The sequence below is a fragment of the Micropterus salmoides genome, unplaced genomic scaffold, assembly GCF_014851395.1.
Source record: "Micropterus salmoides isolate LMB-PRFRI ecotype aquatic unplaced genomic scaffold, ASM1485139v1 Ms_hic_scaffold_12, whole genome shotgun sequence".
Lineage (NCBI taxonomy): Eukaryota > Metazoa > Chordata > Actinopteri > Centrarchiformes > Centrarchidae > Micropterus > Micropterus salmoides.
Window position 1 is genome coordinate 30,304,169 of NW_024040263.1, and position 22,827 is coordinate 30,326,995.

The 22,827-nt window shown below is 42.0% G+C and overlaps 1 protein-coding gene across 1 annotated transcript in view; it reads right to left on the reverse strand.

The window, feature by feature from the left end:
• slc24a3 (solute carrier family 24 member 3) overlaps positions 1-22,827 on the reverse strand; it is a 59,071-nt gene that overhangs the window by 18,260 nt on the left and 17,984 nt on the right. The window contains exon 3 of the mRNA XM_038714541.1: positions 2,940-3,016. Coding sequence (XP_038570469.1) covers positions 2,940-3,016 — 77 coding nt within the window. The remainder of the gene's footprint in view (positions 1-2,939; positions 3,017-22,827) is intronic.

Consider the following 22,827-nt stretch of genomic DNA (forward strand, 5'->3'; position numbering starts at 1 on the left):
AGCAAATCCTGAGAAGAAGAAATTCTGTGAAGTGATGACGCACTCATGAGCTGTGCAGAATTGGAGGGGGGTCAGCAGTACAGCCGTCAAGATAACAGCAGTTGGAGGTAAAATTCAGTGATATTAAAATTCAGAAATGAGACTCTAACACAAAGCGGTTTACAGATTTCTGCCTTCAAGCTGCATCCAATACCAGAAACATACATGATCAATGACAATCTTGCGACCGACGGTGGAATCAGTTCACAGCAGCTTCACTTGTGGCTGAATCAGAGGATAATACAACGAAAAGACGGATGGATCTACTCCTCTGTTTAAATCAACATCCCTGAAGCAACACCAAATGCTGTTATGAGTGCTGCATAATGCAGACAATATAAGCCACATGACATCTGCTCTGTAATTTGTTTAGTTATTTTTCAATAGAATTTTAAGATTTGAAGTTTTGTTTTATGATTCGACTTCATAAAGCCTTTGGTTTTTGATATCTTAACCTGTGTACGACGTAGGAGGACTGTCTGATTAATAAGTGGAGCCAGCACATTTATATGACGTATTCTGGCTGCTCAGTACAAAGCAGAGGTGGGACAAGGCCATTGTTTTGCAAGTCTCCTGTCTTGGCTATGAAGTCCCAAGTGAAGTGCCAGCAACACCTAAGTAAAGTCACAGTTCTTTATAGACTATGTGGACATGGTTAATATAGTAAATTTACAGAAATAATGTATGCTATACTTTACATCCAAATGTGATAATCTGATGTATCTCTGCTGGTTCTGCACTTCTAAAAGCGCCTTTCCCTCCTGTTATTATTGACTGATTTATTCACAGTAGATCTGCTCTCATGAAAGTGATGTGTTGATTTGTGGCACTGCAAAGAATCCAATAAAAATAATGTAATACAAACCGTTGTTATCAGTGGACAAAGATCATTCTTATTGCTATGCAAGACCGTGAGATGCAGTTGAAAGCTCTAGGTTGCCCTTTAGTTAAATAATACCTCCCATGGTCATCAGTTGCAGCCCTAGTTTAAGACCTTGTTTAAAGGCATGTGACAGATAAAGGAGCTTTACTGAGGAGACTGTCAGTGCTCTCACTTAAGGCGCTTTCACACTGCCCAATTTTCCGGGATTATTACCCCAATATGCTGGCTCGCTGCGTTGTGTGAAAGGTACCGGAAAGGGGGGTCCGATTTGATCCGCCTCTGAGCCGGGAATGTTGGTGTTGTTGGTCTGTGTGAAAAGCCACAGCCGCAATGCCGCAATAGGAGTCACGTTTCAAGCTGTTGTGTTACAAGTCGCTGTCTTTTCTTAACGGCCTAATTCTGAAAGTCCACCGACTCCAGCTGCGCCACATTTTTATTAAGTCTCCAGCCTGGAGTCAACGTCCACTGGAAGTGTATCAGCATTGACTTGTGATATATTTGTCATTACTGTGCTTTCTACTACCTTCTCCTCAGCGCTCTCACTGACCCCGTTTTGTTCCGTCAACTTCAGTCTGCATATCCACAGGGAGCATTTCAGAATCAGAGCATTTTGCCTGCCAGATTTTGCTGACATGTTTAGATTTTATCGATTTGGTAATCAGTGCTTGCTTTTGTGCTTCTACTATGATTAAGTGAGCTACGTAGATAAATGGTTAATTTTTTGTCTGTTTGTTGTTTATTCTTGTTTTACGATCGGGACTCTGCACAGGGTAATTTATTTTGAAAATTCACCGGATAAGCTCAGGCAACCGCGGCGTAGGCGGACTTAGCGGAGGTAACCTGGAAAGCCGGAATGCAATGTGAAAGCACACGCGGTTGCGGGATTGCTCCACAGTGTTTTGTTCAGCATGAATGAGCGAATTCAGCATATTGGCGGACATTCCTTCCGTGTTTATTTCGGCTGCTTTAGCTTCTTCCCTAGCTCGCATCCTGACATCAGATGGAAATAGCTTGTTATACTGTGTTTTTGGCATAGTTTTTGTAAATACCCAAGCATCCTAGAAAAGGTTACTTTCATTTGCCCTTCTGCAACAGGAAAAGGCTAACTCAGAGGGTGGATGCACTCTAAGTAGTGACATTGCCTATAATGTCAGACATGTACTGGCAAAGTGGTCCATTTGGTAGTTCTTAGTGCTCTGTTTGTGCACAGCAAAGTTCCCTGGAGACGCTGCTCTGCTGGCATGAGCTTCCATTACAGTCAGCCCCCCAGAGCATCAGCAACAGCCCAACACAACATGGGTCATCATGTACTGGAACATTCTGCCTGCCTTGTGCCACTCATACCAGAGTGACTGCAGAGGGGCTCCATCGTAGCCTTGACCTCGCATATTGACCCCTGCTGGACCATGCTGGAGTGGCCCGTGGGGCCGGTCATGCATGTGCTGAACTGATGAGATACAGAAGGGGAGAGGAGGAGGAGGCGGGGGGGAGGAGGAAAGGACTGGGCCTGATCCAGACGCTGTCTTCTGCTCAGCCAGAGAGGATGAAATATATACAGTTTGTTTAGCCTTGCTTTGGATGATATCCTGCCAGCGTTATTCTACGACTTGATAAAAAGCAAACATGACAGGTAATGACAACGACTGTGTCACTTTGGGATGGATTTAGGTTGAGGTGTTGCAGTTGTAGTGACTTATAACTCCACACAGATTTTACACACCAAAGTCTGTTTACAGGTCTTGGGAAGTACAACAGCATATGTGAAAAAGGAGCCCCAAGCCCATTGGTTCCTACCAAATATGTAAATTTAATAAACAGGTCACAATTATATTGTCTAATTTTTTTAAAAGGCTCAGTCATTTCCTTAAGCAGCAAGCTCTACAGCACAGAGGAATAAGCTATACTGTACCCTTTAAAATGCAATGTAAAAGACCAATTACACGCAGTTTCGCATGTTGACAAGACACACACACACACACACATGAACGCAGAGTTGTACATGTGTAGTAAAACTTACACAAAGGACATGCAGGGCCACAGCTCCTTCAGTTCTCTCCTTGTGTGTGAACAGGTCTGTAGGGAACTCGTGCAGAGCTGAAAGAGACAGACACATACGGTTAGAACAGCATGTGAGGGTGTGTATATGTGTGCGTGTGATAGTGTGTGTGTGCGTTTTCCGCAGAGCGTGGTGCAAGGAACATACTTCCAATGTCCAGCAGAGAGGTCAGCGCTGTGAGCACAGAAACCCATTGAACTCATGTGTACTGACAAGGATCCTTGCCCAGAGAGCACCTTGCCCAAGTGTGTGTGACAGTCTAACTGCACTCTGCCAAGGACCGTGTTTGAGCATGCTTCCTCGGAGAGCGACAAGAATAGGGAAATGGAAAAAGTGAGCACTAGGAGGACGAAGTGGAGGGCAAAGAGGAGAGAGAGCATTGTAGAAATAGAGCAAGGGATATTTAGGGTAAGGCAAGTGGGATGGAGAGCAAAGGACAGAGAAAGGTTGGTGGGTGTTTAACTGATTTTTGCAAACTCCACTCTGCATGGAAATATGAGTACAAGTGAGCAAGAGAGGGCAACTGTGTGTGAGCAAAAGACGGAGAGAGGATAGTGGAAAGTTGGCACATGGAGAGCGTGTGAAGGGAAACAGAAAGAGGTGAAAAGGAGGGATTTTCGTTTTAAATGGTGGTCTGAGTTATTCTTCCCCCTCTCCATGGCTTCTTGACTTCCTCCCCTCTCTCAGCCCCACAGTCCCTCCTTGACTGCCAAGACCAGTGACAGGCGCTTGGCTGCCGGAGAGTGTTGAAGAACCTTTGCCTCTTAGCCCTCAAGCATCAAGTCACACTGTCATCATTTCCTCCCACACAGATCAGGAGCCCATTCACAGGCCACTGCTAACATCGGTTACATATTTCAGCACCTACACAGTTCCCTGGGTAAGGCCAGTTAGAGAGAAAGGAGTTTTTGACTTCCGGAGATCAACCCACGTTAAATAAAAGGCAAATAAATTAAAACAAATTGGTTACAGTCCCAGGGCTTGAGGCACCTTGAGACAACATGAGATAAGTAAAGCACAGTGGTGCTATGAGCTAAACGCTAACGTCAGCATGCTAACACACTCACAATGAGAACGCTAACATGCTGATGTTTAGCACACAAAGTTCACCACATTTATCATTATAATTTAGCACGTTAGTCTATTATGCATTGGCTAACACTAAGCACTAAATAGAAATGTCAGTACTAATGTATTTTGTCTAAAGTGCTGGACAAAGTGACGTTCTGACCTGATGATGGCGCTAGATGGAAAGTCAAAGGATCACTAAAGTTATTACAATGCACCAAATGTCATGGCAATTCATCTGATAGTTGATATAGAGATATTTCTGTCTGGACTAACACAGTGGACCGACTAACCAAGCGACCGAGTGTCAGTGACATTGCCATCCCTTGTGAAGTACACTGCTACCATGGCTAGAAACTTCAAGCAACACAGGGACAGAAACATGAGACCAAGGGTTTGACTCGGGAACATTAAGGGCACATGGTATACATCTTAGTGTAGGAGGCTCATCACTACAGGTAGGATAACCATAAGAAGGAAAAAGAGCAGTTTATTATTTCAGTTACATTTAGTCTTATTTCAATCTCACATCCTTCACAACATGTTGCAGAGAGAAAATGAGCAGAAAGAATAGTTCACTACTTTCCCACTGTTTTCTCCCACTCTCCCTCTGTTTTGCACTCTGTTGACCTATTTGCATCTACAGTATCTCGCTGTGTTTGAGTGGCTGCAGTCCTCCTCTGCACTATGTTCTACTGCTATAACTTCTTAAGCCTAACACAATGCAGACCATCTTGTAAAAAGCCACAGAAGGTACAAAGCAGCAGTACAGACGGCCATCTCACAGCGACAGCTGGATGTGTTTAATATTTACTGTTACATGCTCAACCTCAATCCAGCCAAAATGCCAGGCTAGTGTGTGAAGGGAAAGAACAAGCACCTCTCATGGTGGGAATTAGAGCTTTATGTATTGTAGGCGAAAAGAAAAACACATTAATAATGTCTGAAGCAAAATGCCCCACCCGAAAAAATCACCATAAATAATCAAAGGGTGAAAGACAAGACTGAAAAAGAAAGACTGAAAAAACTCAAATGAAATTAGCAGAATGCTCTTCTGAAGTCTTCAAAGAGCCTGCAGATAAAAACCCATACTGCTAATTACTGTTCCAAGAAGCATGAAGCCCAATTTCCCATGAGAGATAGTAAGTAGATGTGCGGATGTGATGCAGAACCACAAACTCCCACAAGAAACCCACTGAACCTTCATGTAAACAAGGTGTTTTATACACATCAACACTGAAAGGTTCCCCTTCACAGCACCTAACTCTTTCTAAATCCAATCAGAAACACACGCTGTGGCTCAGGAGGGACAGCGGGTCGTCCAGTGATCGCAGGGTTGGCGGTCCGATCACCAGCTACTCCTGTCCACACGGTAGGTAAGACACTGTACCCTAAATTGATGGTAACGTGCTTTAGACAAAAGCACTATATAAATGCTAGATATGTGGAAAACATACAGAATTTTACACTTAAAGGACAAGTCTGGTTTATTACTACTTCTTTTGGTAGTTTTAGCCATCAGTTGTGACAACCATAACTTAAAATCTACTAAACCCCTCAATCAAACAGAAACTGTCCAATCATAGCTTAGCAATCACACCTAGGCATTGCCTTCCTGTCAAGCTTTGGATTCCTCAACATGCTGAAGAGGTGTGCACGGGACTCTGCTAGGGAGGGTGGTAGCTTTTTCAAAACCAAAGAGCAAAAGTGTTAGCGTTATGATTATACACGCTACAAATGCAAATCCAGCTGCAAATGTTAGCATGTCCGGCTAACTAGCTTACAGCCTACAGTAGTAACCTAGCTGTACTTTCAAGGCGAAGAATAATTTCATTAGCTAACTACATTTTATGGGTTAGATGGACATTTCATCCACTGTGCAGTATATCACCACAGAAAACTGAATGTTATCAGAATCAAGGCTAACTTTAGCAGCTCTATCTGCTCTTTAATGGATTTGGAGAAGTTTATACTTCAGCAACTGCAGCGAAACTCCAAGATAGCATTACGCTCACCAAGCATTGGTTAGTACTAATCCTAAAAGATCTTCCTCTTGGAAATGTAAAAGAGAAACACACTAAGTACGAACAATGTAAGCTATGCAGCCAAACAGGGTTACCCTAAAACTTCGATCAAAATCCTAGTCCCAATTAGACGCCTGTCCCTTTTACTGGCCTAGTGTGGCCCCATGTTTTGACAAATAAACGCAGATCTTAATCAGACACTGGTCTGGTTTCTATTGAAGTTTTTTAAATGTATAAAGCCTCTTAAAGCCCACTGGGTCACCCGCTTCAGCTGGTTCAAAGCTGCTTATATCGCACATACAAATATAAATGTTTGAACTGTTTTCAATACGGGCATGTTACACATTTTAAGATTGGCGAGATTCTGCAAAGTTCAATTGTTCAGTTATTTTTATGGGAACAATTCAGACTTACTGGTATGGTATACAAGTAATATTCACCACACTTTTGTGCGAAAGGACACCTGTCCCAAAAATTAAAAAAGTAGAATGATGACCTCACATACAGCTAAAAGAGCACAGTGGAATGTAGACACATGTGTAATCTCATAACACAATGTTAATAACCAGCACAATGGTGGACAATAGCAACTCAACTCAGGAAGAAGCGGACGGCAGGAGAGCAGCCAGATTGAGGTGAATGGTGCTCTACATGAGCAGGTGATGAAAAGGGCTCAGCAGCTGAGTTCTGTCAAGTGGACATGGGGATAGAGACGAGAGGATGCGCTGGTCGAGCAGCCGGCATTCACCGCGTCTGATGCTCGCTGTGGCAGGGGGAGACACTGGCAGCAGATGTACTCATCGCCATCGTCTGGTTTACACCAACAAGGATGCAGACACACACCAAGCACCTGCCTCACTAACGCCTTGTTGGGACCTCATGTTATGGCCTACATGTAAGGCCAGAAGCCTTAACAAGTGGCCCACAGTGTGAATTATACAATGACAATCAGGGGGGTCGACCTTTTTTCCAGCTCGGCAAGGAAACCCAGTACAGCGCAGGCATGTGCTTCAGTGAACTAAAGTTTTACAGTGTCCTTGCTTGTTAAATGTATTATCTGCAGTCTGTAGATGATGGAATATCTAATTTATTACACCAGTTGATGGGTGTCCCATACCACACAACTTTTGTAGTCAAGGGTCTTCATTTCCGCTCAACCACAGATGCACACAATGCTGAACCATAACCAAAGACACTATCATAAAACACAGGCTGAATTATCATCTCTAATTCCTAATTCTTTTCATTTCAAGATTTAAGTTTCAACTTTGTTGAATATCTCCGTTCCTCGTGCTCATGCTGACTCTGAATGAAATGTAATCTGTGTTCAATAAAGTAGCAGTTATCCCTTTGAAGTAACACACCTGGATTTGAACATTTTTCAATTACCTTGCCAGGTAAAACTCCAGACTGAAAACACAAATGGTGTGCTTGTTGTAAAAAGACTCAAAAAAGAAATTAACTATTAAACTACATTGATGTCAAAATGTATCTCTACAATAACTAATCCTCAAGTTCACTGCTCATGCCTAAGCACCAGTGTTAGCTAACAATTAGATCAAATATGACATTTTACAGTGCGGTAATGAAATACCAAGCCAACATTGGTAATAATAGGGCGGGCTTTCAGCTAGCTAACATCAAATAGCTAAATTAGGAAAAATTAATGTTATCCTTAGATAGCTAACAATAGTTAGCTAAACTTCCACAGACACTTGACACAATCTAATTACGAAACTCCGATGGTAGAATATTTATGTGTGTTCAACAAGCTAGATGGCGAACTGCTTACATTAACCTACATTGTCTCCATTAGCTTGTTGTGTGGTGCAGTGGACTTTAATGAGCCACTGGGACTGATGCAGGCAGACAAGACGTTCAACTAAGGTCAAGGTTAGGAAATGGTATGGTCTATTTTAAGGGTGTCTGAAATCGTATTTCAAGATTATAGAAACATGAATATAGGATATATATTGTAATATTTACAATTACAGGTAAGAAAGACCCTCCAATCTCGTTCATATTTCGAACTATGAAGTGGCCTATATGTAAGATGATAAGCCTGAACAAAGAAACGGTCCCAAAATCCCTCACACTCACACCTGACTGTGAGAAGTAGAATCCAAATACCAGCTCCAGTAATGAGGATTTTGTCTTATTGTGTTAGCTCCTGCCACCGCCAGACGAGCCAATAATTACATTTTATCAAGACCAAGTCCAGCACCACGGCTCCTGAATGCAAGTTCACTGCTGGGTACTGTGTGAAAACGTGGTAGGCACATTGTGTCTTGCCATAGCAACCACGATATTATATACTGTCCTTTGAGTGCCTTTTTCTCCCCCCACCCCGCCAGCTTAACTCCAGCTGTGCTCCACGCCATCTTTGTGAGGACAGGTCCTCCATTTTGGTTCCTAACTCCTTGCTTAAGCATCTGCCTGCGCCATTTTGGATCATTGCATGACGAGCCTTCTTTCTCACTCCCCCGTCTATATTGTCTCACACACACACCCACACACACCCACATACACTTACATCACATGCTTGCTGATTGCTATATGCTTTTATTGTGCTTTGAGTAGATGACAATGGTTTGTTGGCTGAAACTGTGAAACTGAAGCCTGTGGTTATTTGTGTACTGGGCTGTAATAACGACTGGTTGTTCACTATGCACTCAATATTGGCATTTATAGGTGGGCAAAACTCTTTTATAAACTCCAAAAATTCCATGTTTGGTTATTGGTCCCTGATGCCAGCGCCCTGGTTTTATTAATCTTCATGAATAGGCCTATTTTCTAAAATATTAATAACTTTCTGAATATATTTCTGAATATATTTTATTTTAACTTTACTAGTTTAACCAAACCTGCCCTTACTAGACCCCAACAGCATGCTACACCAGGCTTAACTTTATATGCTGCCGTGTGTCAGGGTGGACTCACGCTTTACACTTTATCTTCACACAGTTACACAGAGTCTGGGGAGCTGTCCATTCATGGTCTACTGCTGGTCACTGAGCAGCTACACTGTCCTGGCTGGGGATTAAACAGTTCGGACACAAGAGGCCAGAGCTTTCCTCACATACTCTGCTATGCAGAGTTTTCCCTATAGTCTGGTGACATAAGATGGCAGTGGTCACATCTCATTAATGTTTCCTTTTTAGGGGTATGTTCAGACTGATGGCAAAGCTCATTTTAAAGGTGGCAAGGTAAAAATATATCAAGTTGCGCAGAAAACTGTGTTTAACTTGGTGGTGGCATCCAGTTCATAAACATCAGGTGATAATAAGGAGGGAAAAATAAAACAAAGAACAGGATTTCCTGGTTAGTTTTGATATCAGTCAGAGGCTGAGCTACAGAGGCAAACTCCGAACACACACAGCCACAGCTACAGCTGACGTCTGTACAGGCATTACTGTACATAATCTGCTTGGAGCAAATAAACAATCCTGGGGTCAAATTTTAATCTAAAGTTTAATCTAAAAGCACAGTGAGACTTTTTGCATTATTAGGACATCACATGGAAAGGGTTCATTCTCTTTTCTGACTTTCCCGTGGTGATGGTCATTGGTTTGTCCCCTGGCATAACACAAGTGGTCATTTTACATTCAGGCATTCGAGGTAAGACTAAATCAAGCATTCTTGGGTTGTTTTTGTCACTGTTTATTTCTGGCTACAAGTGATCCAGGGAGCCACCACCAATGCACAGTCTGCTGAATGTCTTACAGCAAGACAGCCATTCATTAACACGAGGGCATATGATCGCTGCCATATGACTATCTGTCTAAAAACACAAAAGGTTTCTTTTAACTATACCCAACAGGTCACTTCTTATGCAACTGCTGCATTTGAAGAATGACTCACACTCAGCCTATTCAGAAACATATTCATACAATAAAGCTAAGTAAAGAAATGGTGCTTTCAGGTTCAACAAAATGTGCACAATGCCAGAAGATACCGAACCTGAGTGAAAACTGTCATGGTCAAATTACTCTACGCACACTGTTGCTGATGAAAGAGAGTTGATGACAAGATGCAAGCCTATCCGGAGCAAAGGCAGTAATGTTGCTGCTTCTGGCTCAGTTAGTCTGTTTCAACAGGAATTCCTATGAAACTATTTTTCAAATACTGTAGGTATTAATCTGATCACAATGGCAGTTTCGGGGGGGTTGGAAAATCTGTTAACGTTAATTAACAAAACTGTCTACGGAGCGGATGAAATCGTATGAACAGCACTGCCAAATATATGCACACCCATCAGTCCGACTTGATGTGTTTGATCACTATCAGCGCTCCTGTCTGGGTGCCTGTAAAGTGTGCTCAACTGTTTCCGTCTGAACACAAACTCCCATAGCAACAAAGTGAGTGTCTCCTTGAGGTAGAGTGTGCTTAAGTAGCAGAAGGGGGAGGTGGGCAAAAATAATAGACTGCCAGTCTTAACCTGAGGGGACTCACTCCTCTGCTGCAGCCACTGCAGCCGCTGCTCCCCGGTACACTTTCCATTAGCGATGACGTTTGATGTACTACATGCAGAGCGCAGGCCGGGATGCGGTGCATTATGCATGATGTTTGGGGATTAGAAAAAAAAAATACATGTGCGGTATTGGTGGGTTGGGGGTAGTGGACAGATAAGAAGAGGAGGAGTGGAAAGAAGGAAGGATGTTGTTGTACTGATGGCACATTAGGGGAAGATAGAGCGAAAGAAAGAAAAAATGAGGTAGTTGGCCTGGTAATTAGCACAGTTGTAAGTGAGGTCACTGGGATAACCCTTAACAGCTGCTGATGGTGCTCTGGCCCCAACTACCCCTGCTGGCTGTGTTACACATACACACACAAAAAGCACACCAACACTGAACACACAGATGGTTCGAGACACAAACCCACGTGCAAAGACACACAAACACACAGGGGACCAGTGATATTTCCATTGTTTCCCTTTGTGCAATCATCCCGGTCTCTCCGTTCTCTTCACTATGCACAATCACTGGCAGTCAATGTATCAATCAGCAATCAGGCTTCAGCTTGCTGCGGGACACATTCTGCCGTGGCGTGCATCATTCTCCTGTTGCAGCTGACTTCCTGCCTACCCGCCCGCCCGCCCGCCCGCCTGCCCGCCCGCCTGCACCATCCTATGCCTGTTTAATTTACCAGGCAATTTGGAAGGAGCCACTGAGGGGCTCTGAATCGAGATGTAGCATGACTTCTGTTTTGGCTTGTTGTCCTCGTGCCGGAGCTCTGCGGTACCTTTGCTTTTGCCTTTAGGCTCCTCTTAACATGGTGGGATGCACAAGAGTATCACGCTAGCTGGAGTGTTGTAGCATTTTGGCCAAATCTGTTTTGCTCCCGATCTTCACCCTCCTCAGACTCCTATTTGCTCCGTCTGGCATCCTTCTGCATAATTTCTAATGGCGGTATAGTGTGCTAGACTGTGTGAGCAATCTTTGATCTCACTAGGTTCTTGTCACTAACGGCCTAGAATTGTGTCTTGTTGTCTGTGAATACAGGCGTCCAGATCGTAGTAATCCAAGGTGAGTTAAAATCAAGGGCAACTAGACTTGTGTCATGTTACCTTCAGATACAATAGGTGAGGCTGCAACTAACAACGATAACCTAACACTGCCTGTCAGCCTGTGTCCTCCTCTTACACACATTTGTAAACCAACCAAAGTGAGGTGAGTCGGGCAGGGGTTAGGAGGCGTGGCTCTGTCCTAGACCAAGTGCAAAAAAGCAGGAAAACTATACAGCCCTGAGTAAAGCTGGTTATGTGGCTATGGTAACACTACATCATCAGTAGTCATCACTACAGTCATCAAGTACATCAAAACTTGAAATGAACTCAGCCTTACACCATTAGCCCATTTTCTCGCTACCTCCATGTGTCAGTTTGAAAAAGCATGATCTGCATGATTCACATGAGTCACATTTTCAGGTCGGAAAATTCTGCCCTGTGGCCCAAAAAACATTTTACCCAGGACACCATGGATGACAAAAATGTAAATGATCACTTTATGCACTGTGTCAAACTTTACCGCCACCAAAACCAGCTAGCCTAATTCTACTGTATGTGCACGACGTCATCTCAGTGTGAAGGGAGAGAGACAATAACAGATGATGAATGGTTTCAGGTTCACTTGCATTCATAAAACAATGTTTACACGTGTCAACTTTCATTTTTGGTACATCCCTCGGTCAGGAGAATTATTCCAAAGTCACAAAAGCAAGTTGCAAAAGATGTCGAAGCAATCAGACTTTTCAGTTGTTAATTCATTTTCTGTCGATTGCCTTGTTGTTCCAGCTCTAGTGAGGTTTCAGGTCATCATGTCATCACATCAAGTAATACACCATGAAAGCGGTCGAGTGTGTGGGTTTATATATAGAGAGGGAAACAGAGAAGAGAAGAGAAGTGGGATGACTGTATGTATGTATATGGTGGTGTTCCGTTTGCTCTTGGCCTGGAGCTCTCCTTCGCACATCTACTGTACAAATCCCAGTGGATAACCACTCTCGTCATCTTTACCTTTCCCTCACTCCCTCCATCTTTCACATTTATTTATAACCATCACAGAGATGGGGGTGAAAAGGTGCAGAAATGCTTGAGCGTCTCTGGGGATTTCCTGCAATCTCTGCTATTTAATTATAAAATATGGAGCCAGGAAGCCCGCAGGCCAAGCTATGTTCCCCCTTCACCACCTTCTACACATTGCTTTCACCTTGCCGAGCTCTTGCCATAAAGAGTTAATGAGAAATAATCACAAGTAATATCTTGAAGCTCACCTTATATCCTAGCATAATAAGAGCAAACCACAACGCAGGCCCACTCACTTAAATTAAGTGAACAGCTAAGAAACCATCAGGTCCCACAGATCACCAGCTACATGGATGTTAATGGTTTCATTTAGGGGCAAAATCTGTTGATTAGCCTATAATTATTCAGTGTCTTAACTGAGTTGTCCTGCCATCTGAAACTGCACATGTGAGCAGCGACTGTTAGTGTTTGTTTACCAAAGTCATTTTGGGATAAACCGCAATTTAGGCGTCTGCCAATTGAATTTCAAATGGACGCACACCTCATTGTAAGGTATAACTACACGGTGCAGCAATAAGCCGCAACGATGCTCCCCAAGAAGTCCTACTCCTGTCCCCCTCGCCCTCTTTGTTACCGCTGATGATGTCATCTCTCCCGAGTAAGGGCCCGGGAGTCTTGCGTAACACAGGACAAGGCTCCGTATGCTCCGAAAGAGGGGGTGGGGTAGAGGGCACTTAGGGATGTGTGTGACAGAGCGAGAGCGAAAGTGAGGGAATGCAAGTGTGTGTGTGTGTGTGTGTGTGTGCATGTGTGCAAAAATTCTGCCTGCTCCCTCCTCAGTGATGATATAATACTTTTAGGCCGTTGTCATGGAAACGAACAGGCACCACTGGCTAGATTTGGCATTGGGGGGTAAGATGACGAGGGGAGGGGGTTGTCTAACCGCATTTGGAGATTTGGATGGCAGGCTCTTATGTGGATTGTGTGTGTGTGTGTGTGTGTGTGTGATGCTGTGGCTATTGCTGTTTTTTGCTGTTTTAATGACTAAGCATATGATATTACAGTTTAGTACAGGCCAGACCCAACCTCTGGAGTAAAGAGAGGATTTCACTGTGTGTGTGTGTGTGAGAGAGAGAGAGATAAACATACAAAAAGAGAAACAGAGCAGTACAGACACACTACGATCCATGTGACATCTCAAACTGATGAAACACTATTGCCAGTCAATCAAATACAAATTTGACTTACTGCTTCACAGATTTCACTGTCTGGAAAACAGAGCATGGGTCAAGCTGACATCTACATTCCTGATGTTCACTGTAAAGGATAATTGCAGTTTATTACACCTTGGTATCTCATTTTCAGAGCTTTGACCATTGTTTCCATTGGTCATGATGACATTGTCCTTACCAAGTGAAAGCAACGTTATGTAGTAATTGTACCTGAAAATAACAGCTTCAAAGTCATTTTGATAGTCTACTGACTTGTCACAGGGAGAATGGTGTCTCTCGCCATCATGACAATGGCGTAATGCTTTACAGCACTAACACAACTCTTTAGCAAGCAAGCTATAAGAATAAGCAAAAGCTGCAGCCAGGCGGGAAAAGACGCCAATTTAATGTGAATTAGGGCCGGCAAATGTGCCCGAGTTAAAGAAGGAGAAGGAAAGGGAGATTGACAGCGGCGGGTGCATCAGTGTGCAGGAGATGTGAGCGATCGCTTTGTTTAAGTGTATTTGGATTCCGGTATTTTTTAATGATTTGCATGCGGCAAGATAAAATAGTTTGTTTAAAAATATCAGTGTGGCGCTTTTGAGATGGTGCTGTGCGTTTATTTTGTCTGCTTTGATTTAACAACGTGGTTGATTAGTTTACGTGATTGTTTAATGTGCTTATTAGTCGTGAGTCATGATAGAGGATGATATTGTTTCTTTACATTATTACGTCATTCAAAGCGGAAATATGAACATGATTCAATTAAGTCAGTAGTCGATCGATACTTGTAGATGGATGATTAACTGGTTTATTTAAGAGCTGGGGTTAAAGTTGAATTATTATTATTCAGACTAATCGTCATTCTTAGATGAACTGCTTTATTTATTTGGATGTGATTAATAACTTGATATTTTGATCATGTGTTTAATTTGAGTCACAAATGCTGACGGTGTATAATTGGAATATTATTTAAATAAGGTGCAGAAAAGGTAAAGAAACGTGGACTAATAGTTACACTTTGATAGTTTTTCACTGCATAGAAATTAACACTGACCTGATGTGTTTTCTTTTTTGTGTGTTTGCATTTAAAGGTTATCGGCCTACTAAACTCCAATGATGATGTATGAATTACAACTGATGGTTGTGGAAAATGACATAAATTCAAAGACTGTAAGGAGCTGCGTTGTCCAAGTGTCCTCTTTCATCTCCTAAGCCTTTTTTCGAGTTTAAGGCAGTCACTGAAGCCAAACCCCAGATAACTTGACAACTTTAGTTAAGACTCTCTAGACTATTTTTGTGTTTGATGAACAAATTTTGGATCCTAAAGGAGATCGTTATACGCTTAACGATTTCAGATACCCGCAAAAGGAATATACAGATTTAACTGTTTTTATCACAACGTCGCTTGCTGGGTTCCTGAGTGATAAAAGGGACAGTTACTGTTTTTTGCCACGACATTTAGGATTCTCTGTGCCTTGCTTTGGGTGCCTATTTCTTTTCCTCTCTCTCTTCTACATGCCTACACCTACACCCATCACACACACGCCCTACACACATCAACTAACATATCTCAAACCCACAGATAGCATGGTAGCCTAACTGAGCTGTGCTCCATGCCGTCTCGGTGTGGACGAGTAGAGTCCATCCTCCATTTTGGTTCTTATACCTTTGTTTAAGTTTGTGTATTGTGTTGTAATAACAGCCGGTTGTGACAGTCAGTACTTATAAAGGACACAGATCGACCGGGACATCCCTAGATCAAGTATGTGTTTATAGTTATTCCAACCGAATCCTTGTTGCTGCTTGGATTCTTTGAGAGCTCCCTTAAAGAACAGAGCCGTTTCCACCAAATCTAACCGTACAACCATTTGCTATAAAAGGTTGGTTCCTTCATGTGTCCCTGACTGAGCTCCGTAATTAACTTATGGCCACAACTACAAAAAAAAGTCCCAGGTTGTAACAAAACAAAATTATTTTTGATGTTGATTAGCCGACATAATCGATAATGTCGATTATAAAAATGTGTCGAGGCAGAATTTCATTGTCGAAGCGTCATTACAGAGATGTTGTTGAGATGAGATTTCTGGTTGTTCATTTGTAGCTGCAATGCACTTTTTGGGCGCTGGGGGCAGTATCGCTTCCATTGTAAGACTACTCAAGAAGATGAAGCATTAAATCAAGAAGCGGAAAGTTTTGTACATTATTTCATCACTAAATGTCTTTTGACAAGTTTTAAAGCGAGAAATAAACGGTGTAGATTTCGAATATTGGCAGTTTTACGAAAGTTGATGGCTAATCGAAAATGTGCTCAACTTTTTTGGGGATGATCATAGACTGTATAAAAGAAGCACACGTAGTCATCGTGACGTCACCTGTTGGTTTGTGCCGTTTTGAATTCTCGAGTTTGGCCGTTAGGGCGCCGCCATGTTGATTTTTTGCAACCAGCGGCACCGGACGTGACCATATTTGGACGAGACGGTGGAGCTAACGGCGCCGTGTTGATCTAGCTAGCTTGCTTAGCTAGGTGCATCTTTAATTCATTCAATTCCCGTCATTTTAACCGGGATGATAATTTTGTCGAGCGAAAAACAGGCTTAAAATTAAATGTACTCGCCAGAGAAAGTGAACAGCCGACTCCTAATACACTTTTTCAACGGCGCTTGTTAAATTTACACAGTGCCAAGGGTACGAGTCACTCTCGCCAGATTGACAGGTCGCCATGGTAACAACTTGTCAATCATAGATGATCTCGCCCTGAAGCCTACTCTGCTTTATGGTCTATTTTCCTCTAAATGGGACCATCATTTACTCAATGAACATCATGTTGTATTGAAGAAGTCTTGAAACTAGCGACTGAGACCATAAACTCATCAGGAAAGTGTTTACTGAGGGAATAAATCAGCTGAGAAGTAGCCACATTTTACCTTATTTCTAATGGAACCGGACTTCTTTTTGCAACCAGAGGAGTCAGTCTACAGTGTTCGCCTTCCCGTTTGGGGTTGATAAGCTCCACAACCGTCAGTCACGCCCACACAGCCCTTTGGTCCCAGTCACACAGACCACTGCAGCAGCAACAATAAAGCAGCAACGACAGGCCACAACGGTAAGTATCGTATCGCTGTTATTCTGTCTTTACAGTCTGAATAATGGTTTATTATTTTAAAGTAAATCAAAATCTGGCTCATGATGTAGAGAACATTCTCGGCTCGTGAAACTTAGAAGCACTCAGTAAAACAGTTGTGGTTACGGTACTTACTTTGGTTTTATATAAATCTTATTTAGAATAGTAAACCATCTTCACGAAATGATAGCTTGTTGAATAAGTTATATGGTTTGGTAAAGGTTAGGGGTTCAAGTCAACTAATGGAAAAACTAATTAACAGATTAGTTGACTACGAAAATAATCATTAGTTGCAGCCCTGATGTCCTGTGGGGTTGCCTAGTTGTCATAATGAATAATTCACAGTTATCAAATGCTCTGGATCCCACAATAGTTGACAGAATTGACAAGGGGACAGTTTTATAGAGTAAAATGCCACAGTGGAACTCCATTAGCAGATCTGCGGGTGCCGCGGTGGTGATGAATAACAGTTAAATATGCCAATAATGAATTCCCTGCTAGCTCAGTCCACACAGGGGTGTGAAGCACTATGGATTTGCAATACATCACCCTCTGCTTTCTCTCGTCAAACTACCATCAACTGGAGGCTATCCAGCCCATTATGCTTTTGCATCTCACACTTCGGCTGGCTAATTATGCACAGTGGGAAATGTTTTCTTTGTGTGTGTTTGTGCGTGTGTGTCACTGTATGCTTTCCCTCTGTTAAAAAGAACAGAGAAAATATCTCCTGAATGATGCGATAACCACTTCCCTAATACATGGCAGTGAAATATGGTTTGCTAGTGCGGATGAAGGAGGGTAAAAAACGGTGTGGTCTGAAGATTGCTTAGAAAGATGGACTGAGTTGGCTTGAGATATTAGGATGGGTCTTTTAGGGAGTGATAGTCCAAATACCATCTGATCAACTTTTTACATCTGTTTTGCTATTTAACCAATCGTTATTTGAAGGATCAGTAACTCTCTGGACACATTTCAATTAGCATCTAAACACAAATCTCTAGATAATGAAAGATAGAGAAAAAAAAGATATGCCACAGCTGGCATGTACACTTATTTTGTATCTAGTCAAAGGGAATAAGTTCACTGAAGCACAGCACAATCGCCCTGGAAAAAAAACAAACTGACTTTTCATCCTGATTTAGAAAACAGAATAATATGTGCTTTCCTAAAACTGAGAAGAACAGCCACTCAGCTTTAGGGCAAACCAAATGGTCTATGAACATCCAACTCATTTTATAGCTCTTAAATCCATACAGCTCTATTCCTCTACTATAAAACAGAGAGACCTTAAACCTGTCTGAGTGAAAACGTGTTTATCACTAACACATTGTACTGGTCCTGTAATCTTTGCATCTGTTATTGTGAAGGAAGAAAAAAGAAAATGACCAAAAATGGTCTTGGCCACTGCTGGCTGGATGAAAATAACAAATATTATAGTACTGAAAAATTGCAGGTGAACTTAAGGCCCTGCACTGGCTGGAAGCAAAGCATTCTGGGAGTTTCGACTGGGGCCGGGAGGTAGAGCAAATAGAGCGGTGAGAGTGTTCATGTTAAGTTTAACATTGACACACTCTCTCTCACACAGATGATAGAGGGGTTTCATTCCAGCTGATGTCACGGACCCTTGGAAGTGCGGCCGTCATGTGAGGCTGTCAACGCTTTAATGTTGCTGGGACAACAGAGAGCAAACATTAAGGACAATAACAAAAACAACCAGGGGGATGGTGGCACTCAGCATAACACACACACACACACACACACACACACGCACACAAAAGTGATTAAAGTTGCATCTCCCACCCTCGGGGATCTGTACAAGCTCATCCCCGTGTACATCTCGTGCATATTCTGAGCGCACGTGGAGGGCTGGGGGCCTGTTCTGCACATGCTCAGTGGACGATGATGATGCAGGCTGACACATCGCATGTCGTGAGCGTAGTTACCGTGCTGAGCAATGTGACATTTAAGGACTCCCGCTTTTTTCCCTTCCTTGCACAGTTTGCAGCACGCACACACTATGCCCGAGCAAACTTCTATATGTACACACATACACAGATGTGCTCGCATGCACGCATTACACATATATCATGAGTCTAGCTCCCTTCAGCTGAGAAGATGTAGTTTCTGCATGGTTTGAGTAGGACACATCACTCACTAGTTCATGACTCTATGTTTATTGTGCTGCATTAATCCTCTTCTCGCTCTTTGTAGTCCAAGATTTCTCAGTAGGGGCTGTGAGAAAGGTCCACTGCTAACTGTTTTACTGCTACAAAAGAAATTACATAATCTTACATGAACTATGAACTGAACTGCGTAGGAGCAGTCACATAACAACAGAATTATTATTTATGAATGCACAGCTGCAGTTAGAGGTCACAGAGATTGGACTGTGATTGAACAGTGGACTGAGCAAACCCTGGACAGGAATCATGAAACAAGCTGCTTGTAGTCAACTTCACTGTTGGATAATTCTGTTTTTTTTATAACTCATATTTTTGAAATACGTGTAATTCCTACAACTAAAATTGACAGTGCAAGAAACACGAGCAGTCTGATGATCAGAAGCAAGTCAACAGTTTAGCCACATACTCTAAGAAACTAAGCACACCCACAACCAAGTCGTTGAGCCACAAAGTCAGTCAGAAAACTGTGATGGATGAGGAGAACGGACACATTGGGTAATCATTCCTTTCAGCGTTCACCTTTGTTTTCACTTCCAATTAAGCGCCGTTTAGTGATGAGCAGGTAGTGTACAGTGGGGTATTTAGAGCTTTCTGTTTAAGTCATGTGCCTGCTGCGAGGCAAACCAACGCTACGAGAGTGGTGAGAGTGACCCAGAACAGTAAAGTTGTGGGCCGGACAGCTAAACACTGAGGTGAAACTAGCTTTAAGGCTCAAAAAATAAGGGGAGCTCCAGATTCAGGTGGTTGTTCTCTGTAGGTACATCACTACGAGCAACCCCTTTTACACTGTCACAAGCATGCACTGATCCGACTTATTCAGTCCCGATCCCGATACCAATACCTGGGCTTTAAGTACAGATTCTACACCAGTGTAAAATCAATTAGCTGTATTCCTCACTGTGAGGAAGAGACTGGGAATCATTCTGTAAAGAAACATCAGGCTTGACTTAAACATTGCTTCCTAACTTTGCTTCTGGATGTGCTTGAATAAGTTGGCTATGATATATCTTGCAGTGCTACCGCCATCCCTTGAAACATTGACTTTACAGATACTGCAATAGGGTTGAATGATTAATTGCATTTGCGATATTATCGCGATGTGATAAAACGAGATTTTCTAATCGCACAGGCTGCGATTACACTCTGGTCACATGACACCCAAGAGGAAAGCAGTCTGCAGACGAAGCATCAACTGGGATACAGAAAGATGGACTCCTGGGAGATTTGAACTGAGAGAAGGACGCATTAATTGGTGGTTGAACTGTGGGTTTTGTATTGAGCGTTTACTGTATAACACACTGTGGTAAACTTAGTTCTTGTAATCTGTAGGCAGGACAACCTGATGATATTATCGTATTATTTAATGCCATGACTTGACTCTCAAATTATCTTTCTCATATTATATAATTTTTTATTTCTTCTCCACCCAAGCTCATAATAATAATTCATGCACTTCATGCATCACCTAATTTCATCCTAACACAGTCCTGACCTACAAGAAAGAACCGTGTATGTTTAATCTAGCTAATATTGTGATGGTCATACTATACACTGATTTACTGCTTCTCCATTTTGAATAATACAGGAGGTAAAGAGTTTAAAAATGAATTGCATTTTAAATCGCAATTGCAATATTGGTAAAAAAAAAACAAACAAAAAAAACAATTAGATTATCTTCCAAAATCGTTCAGCCCTTTACTGCAAGCAGCTGCAGAACTTGTTGGTGTACTAAGCGTGAAATTCCTCCCAAACTGCTGACCTCTTATTTTTAGCTCCCTCTATGCTATGTCCTAGCAAAATGTTCGTGTCTACGCTATTAACACGTCGTGTAGTGTGTGCATAATTGAATTGAATAGATCTAGTTATTTGGCCAGTATCTATTATCAGTATTGGATTGGTGCATCCCTAACTGTCACATTATTTTCACATTGTCATTTGACACATTGTTGTTGTCAACTATCAGTTACAGCCACTTTAATTTTTTTAATACTATAGCTTGAGACATATGACAGTAGGAAAAGCACAGGGGTAAATACTAAAATGAATGATGTCTGAATTCCATTTAGCTGCTTGTGCTGTGTTTTATGGTTTTAGGGTGCTCTTAATGTGCATGCCGTCTGACCACCACACTGTCACGGCTTACTGAAACCTGAATATAACAGATCCATCCGTCCAATGTTAAAAGCCACCATTACAGTTCCTCAACATACCCTAATGTCCTACATACCCCAGAATGCATGACAACAACACACTGAAAATGATCTATAGTGAATGTAACTGTACAACAATATTGAGTAAGTTTTGCATGTGCTGTGCTGTCCATGTAGAGTGCTGTCTGTGCCTCTTCTTTGATAGATGTCCCCCTGTATATAGAGAATAATGGCCTCAACTAAGAAGCACATACTTGTGACACAAAAACCTTATATTTAGTGATAGTGTATTTGCTAGTTGATACTCTAGCATATTTAATTTTCCATTAATTTTGATTATTCTGACCAGCATGTATTTGAATATACACAGCACATGTAGTCAGCAGTCCTGCAATAAATTTACCTTCACAAAACTTACATTGTTTAGTTTTTCTTGAAACTGAGAGGTGTTGATTCAGCTGTATGGTCGTTCTGGAGGCTGTTTGTGGTGCTGTTGAATTGCATTGTGTTTTATTGAGAGGTGTTTCTAATTTTTACTTGACCTTCGTCGATAAATGACCCAAAAATGCAAGCTGCATTATATGTAGCTTGTTCTTTAGAGTAGAAAGTGCACACTCATTTAACCATCTCTGAATACATAGAGCTGAAAAAAGACAGATGTGCCAATACATGGAGTTTAAACATTTATCACGACTGAGATGCAGCAATGTTGCCAAATCAAAATACAATTTTTTTAAGGAAAAGATTGAGAGAATCTTTTCTAAAATACACCATGGTTAATTACAGAGTAATTTTACTAATCACTTTGACTCACTAAGTACCTAGAACATCTCTCCTCTTGATAAAAGTTGATACAGACACTTTTCCGAAAACAGGTGGTCAACTCTGCTTTCTGGTCAACAATATGTTAGATATCTAAAGTAAGTGAATCCAGAGTCATACTGCATGTTGCATTCACCAGCACATCAGCAAGGTCAATCAGTGTGACTGAACTCATGGGGCTTAGTTAGGGCATAACCCTGGCCTTTCATTATGCCGTCGGTGACTCAGTTTAAAACAGTGTACATCACCATGGTAACACAGGCTGCACAGCTCACTCTGAAGCAGGTTACGATCAGTCTATTGAATCCATGTATAAAGCTCGACCCCTCGTGATTCATCTCTGTGGAAAAATGGCATCACTGCTGCATTCAGATCACATGGACGATAAAATGCAAGGAGAAACTGCAGTTCTACATAACTGATAGGACGAGGAAAAAACGATCATATTACGATTATTTTGGCTTGTTGTGAATTATTAGTCATGATTTTATTGGGGGCATCTCTGCAGCACCACAGTGCTTCATTTAAAACAGTATGTTGTGACACATTGCACCTTTATCAGAAAATAGCAGCTCCTGTGATACTGGACATTGCACTTGGCGATTTCAATAATATTTCGATTAGTTGTTCAGCTCTAACTCAAACTGTACATATGAACAGTGATTTATTATAGAAGAGATACATGTCTGTACTATTTCTAGGGCACTTATCCTCTCTGGTTATAAAATATTGCGTCCAAGAAAT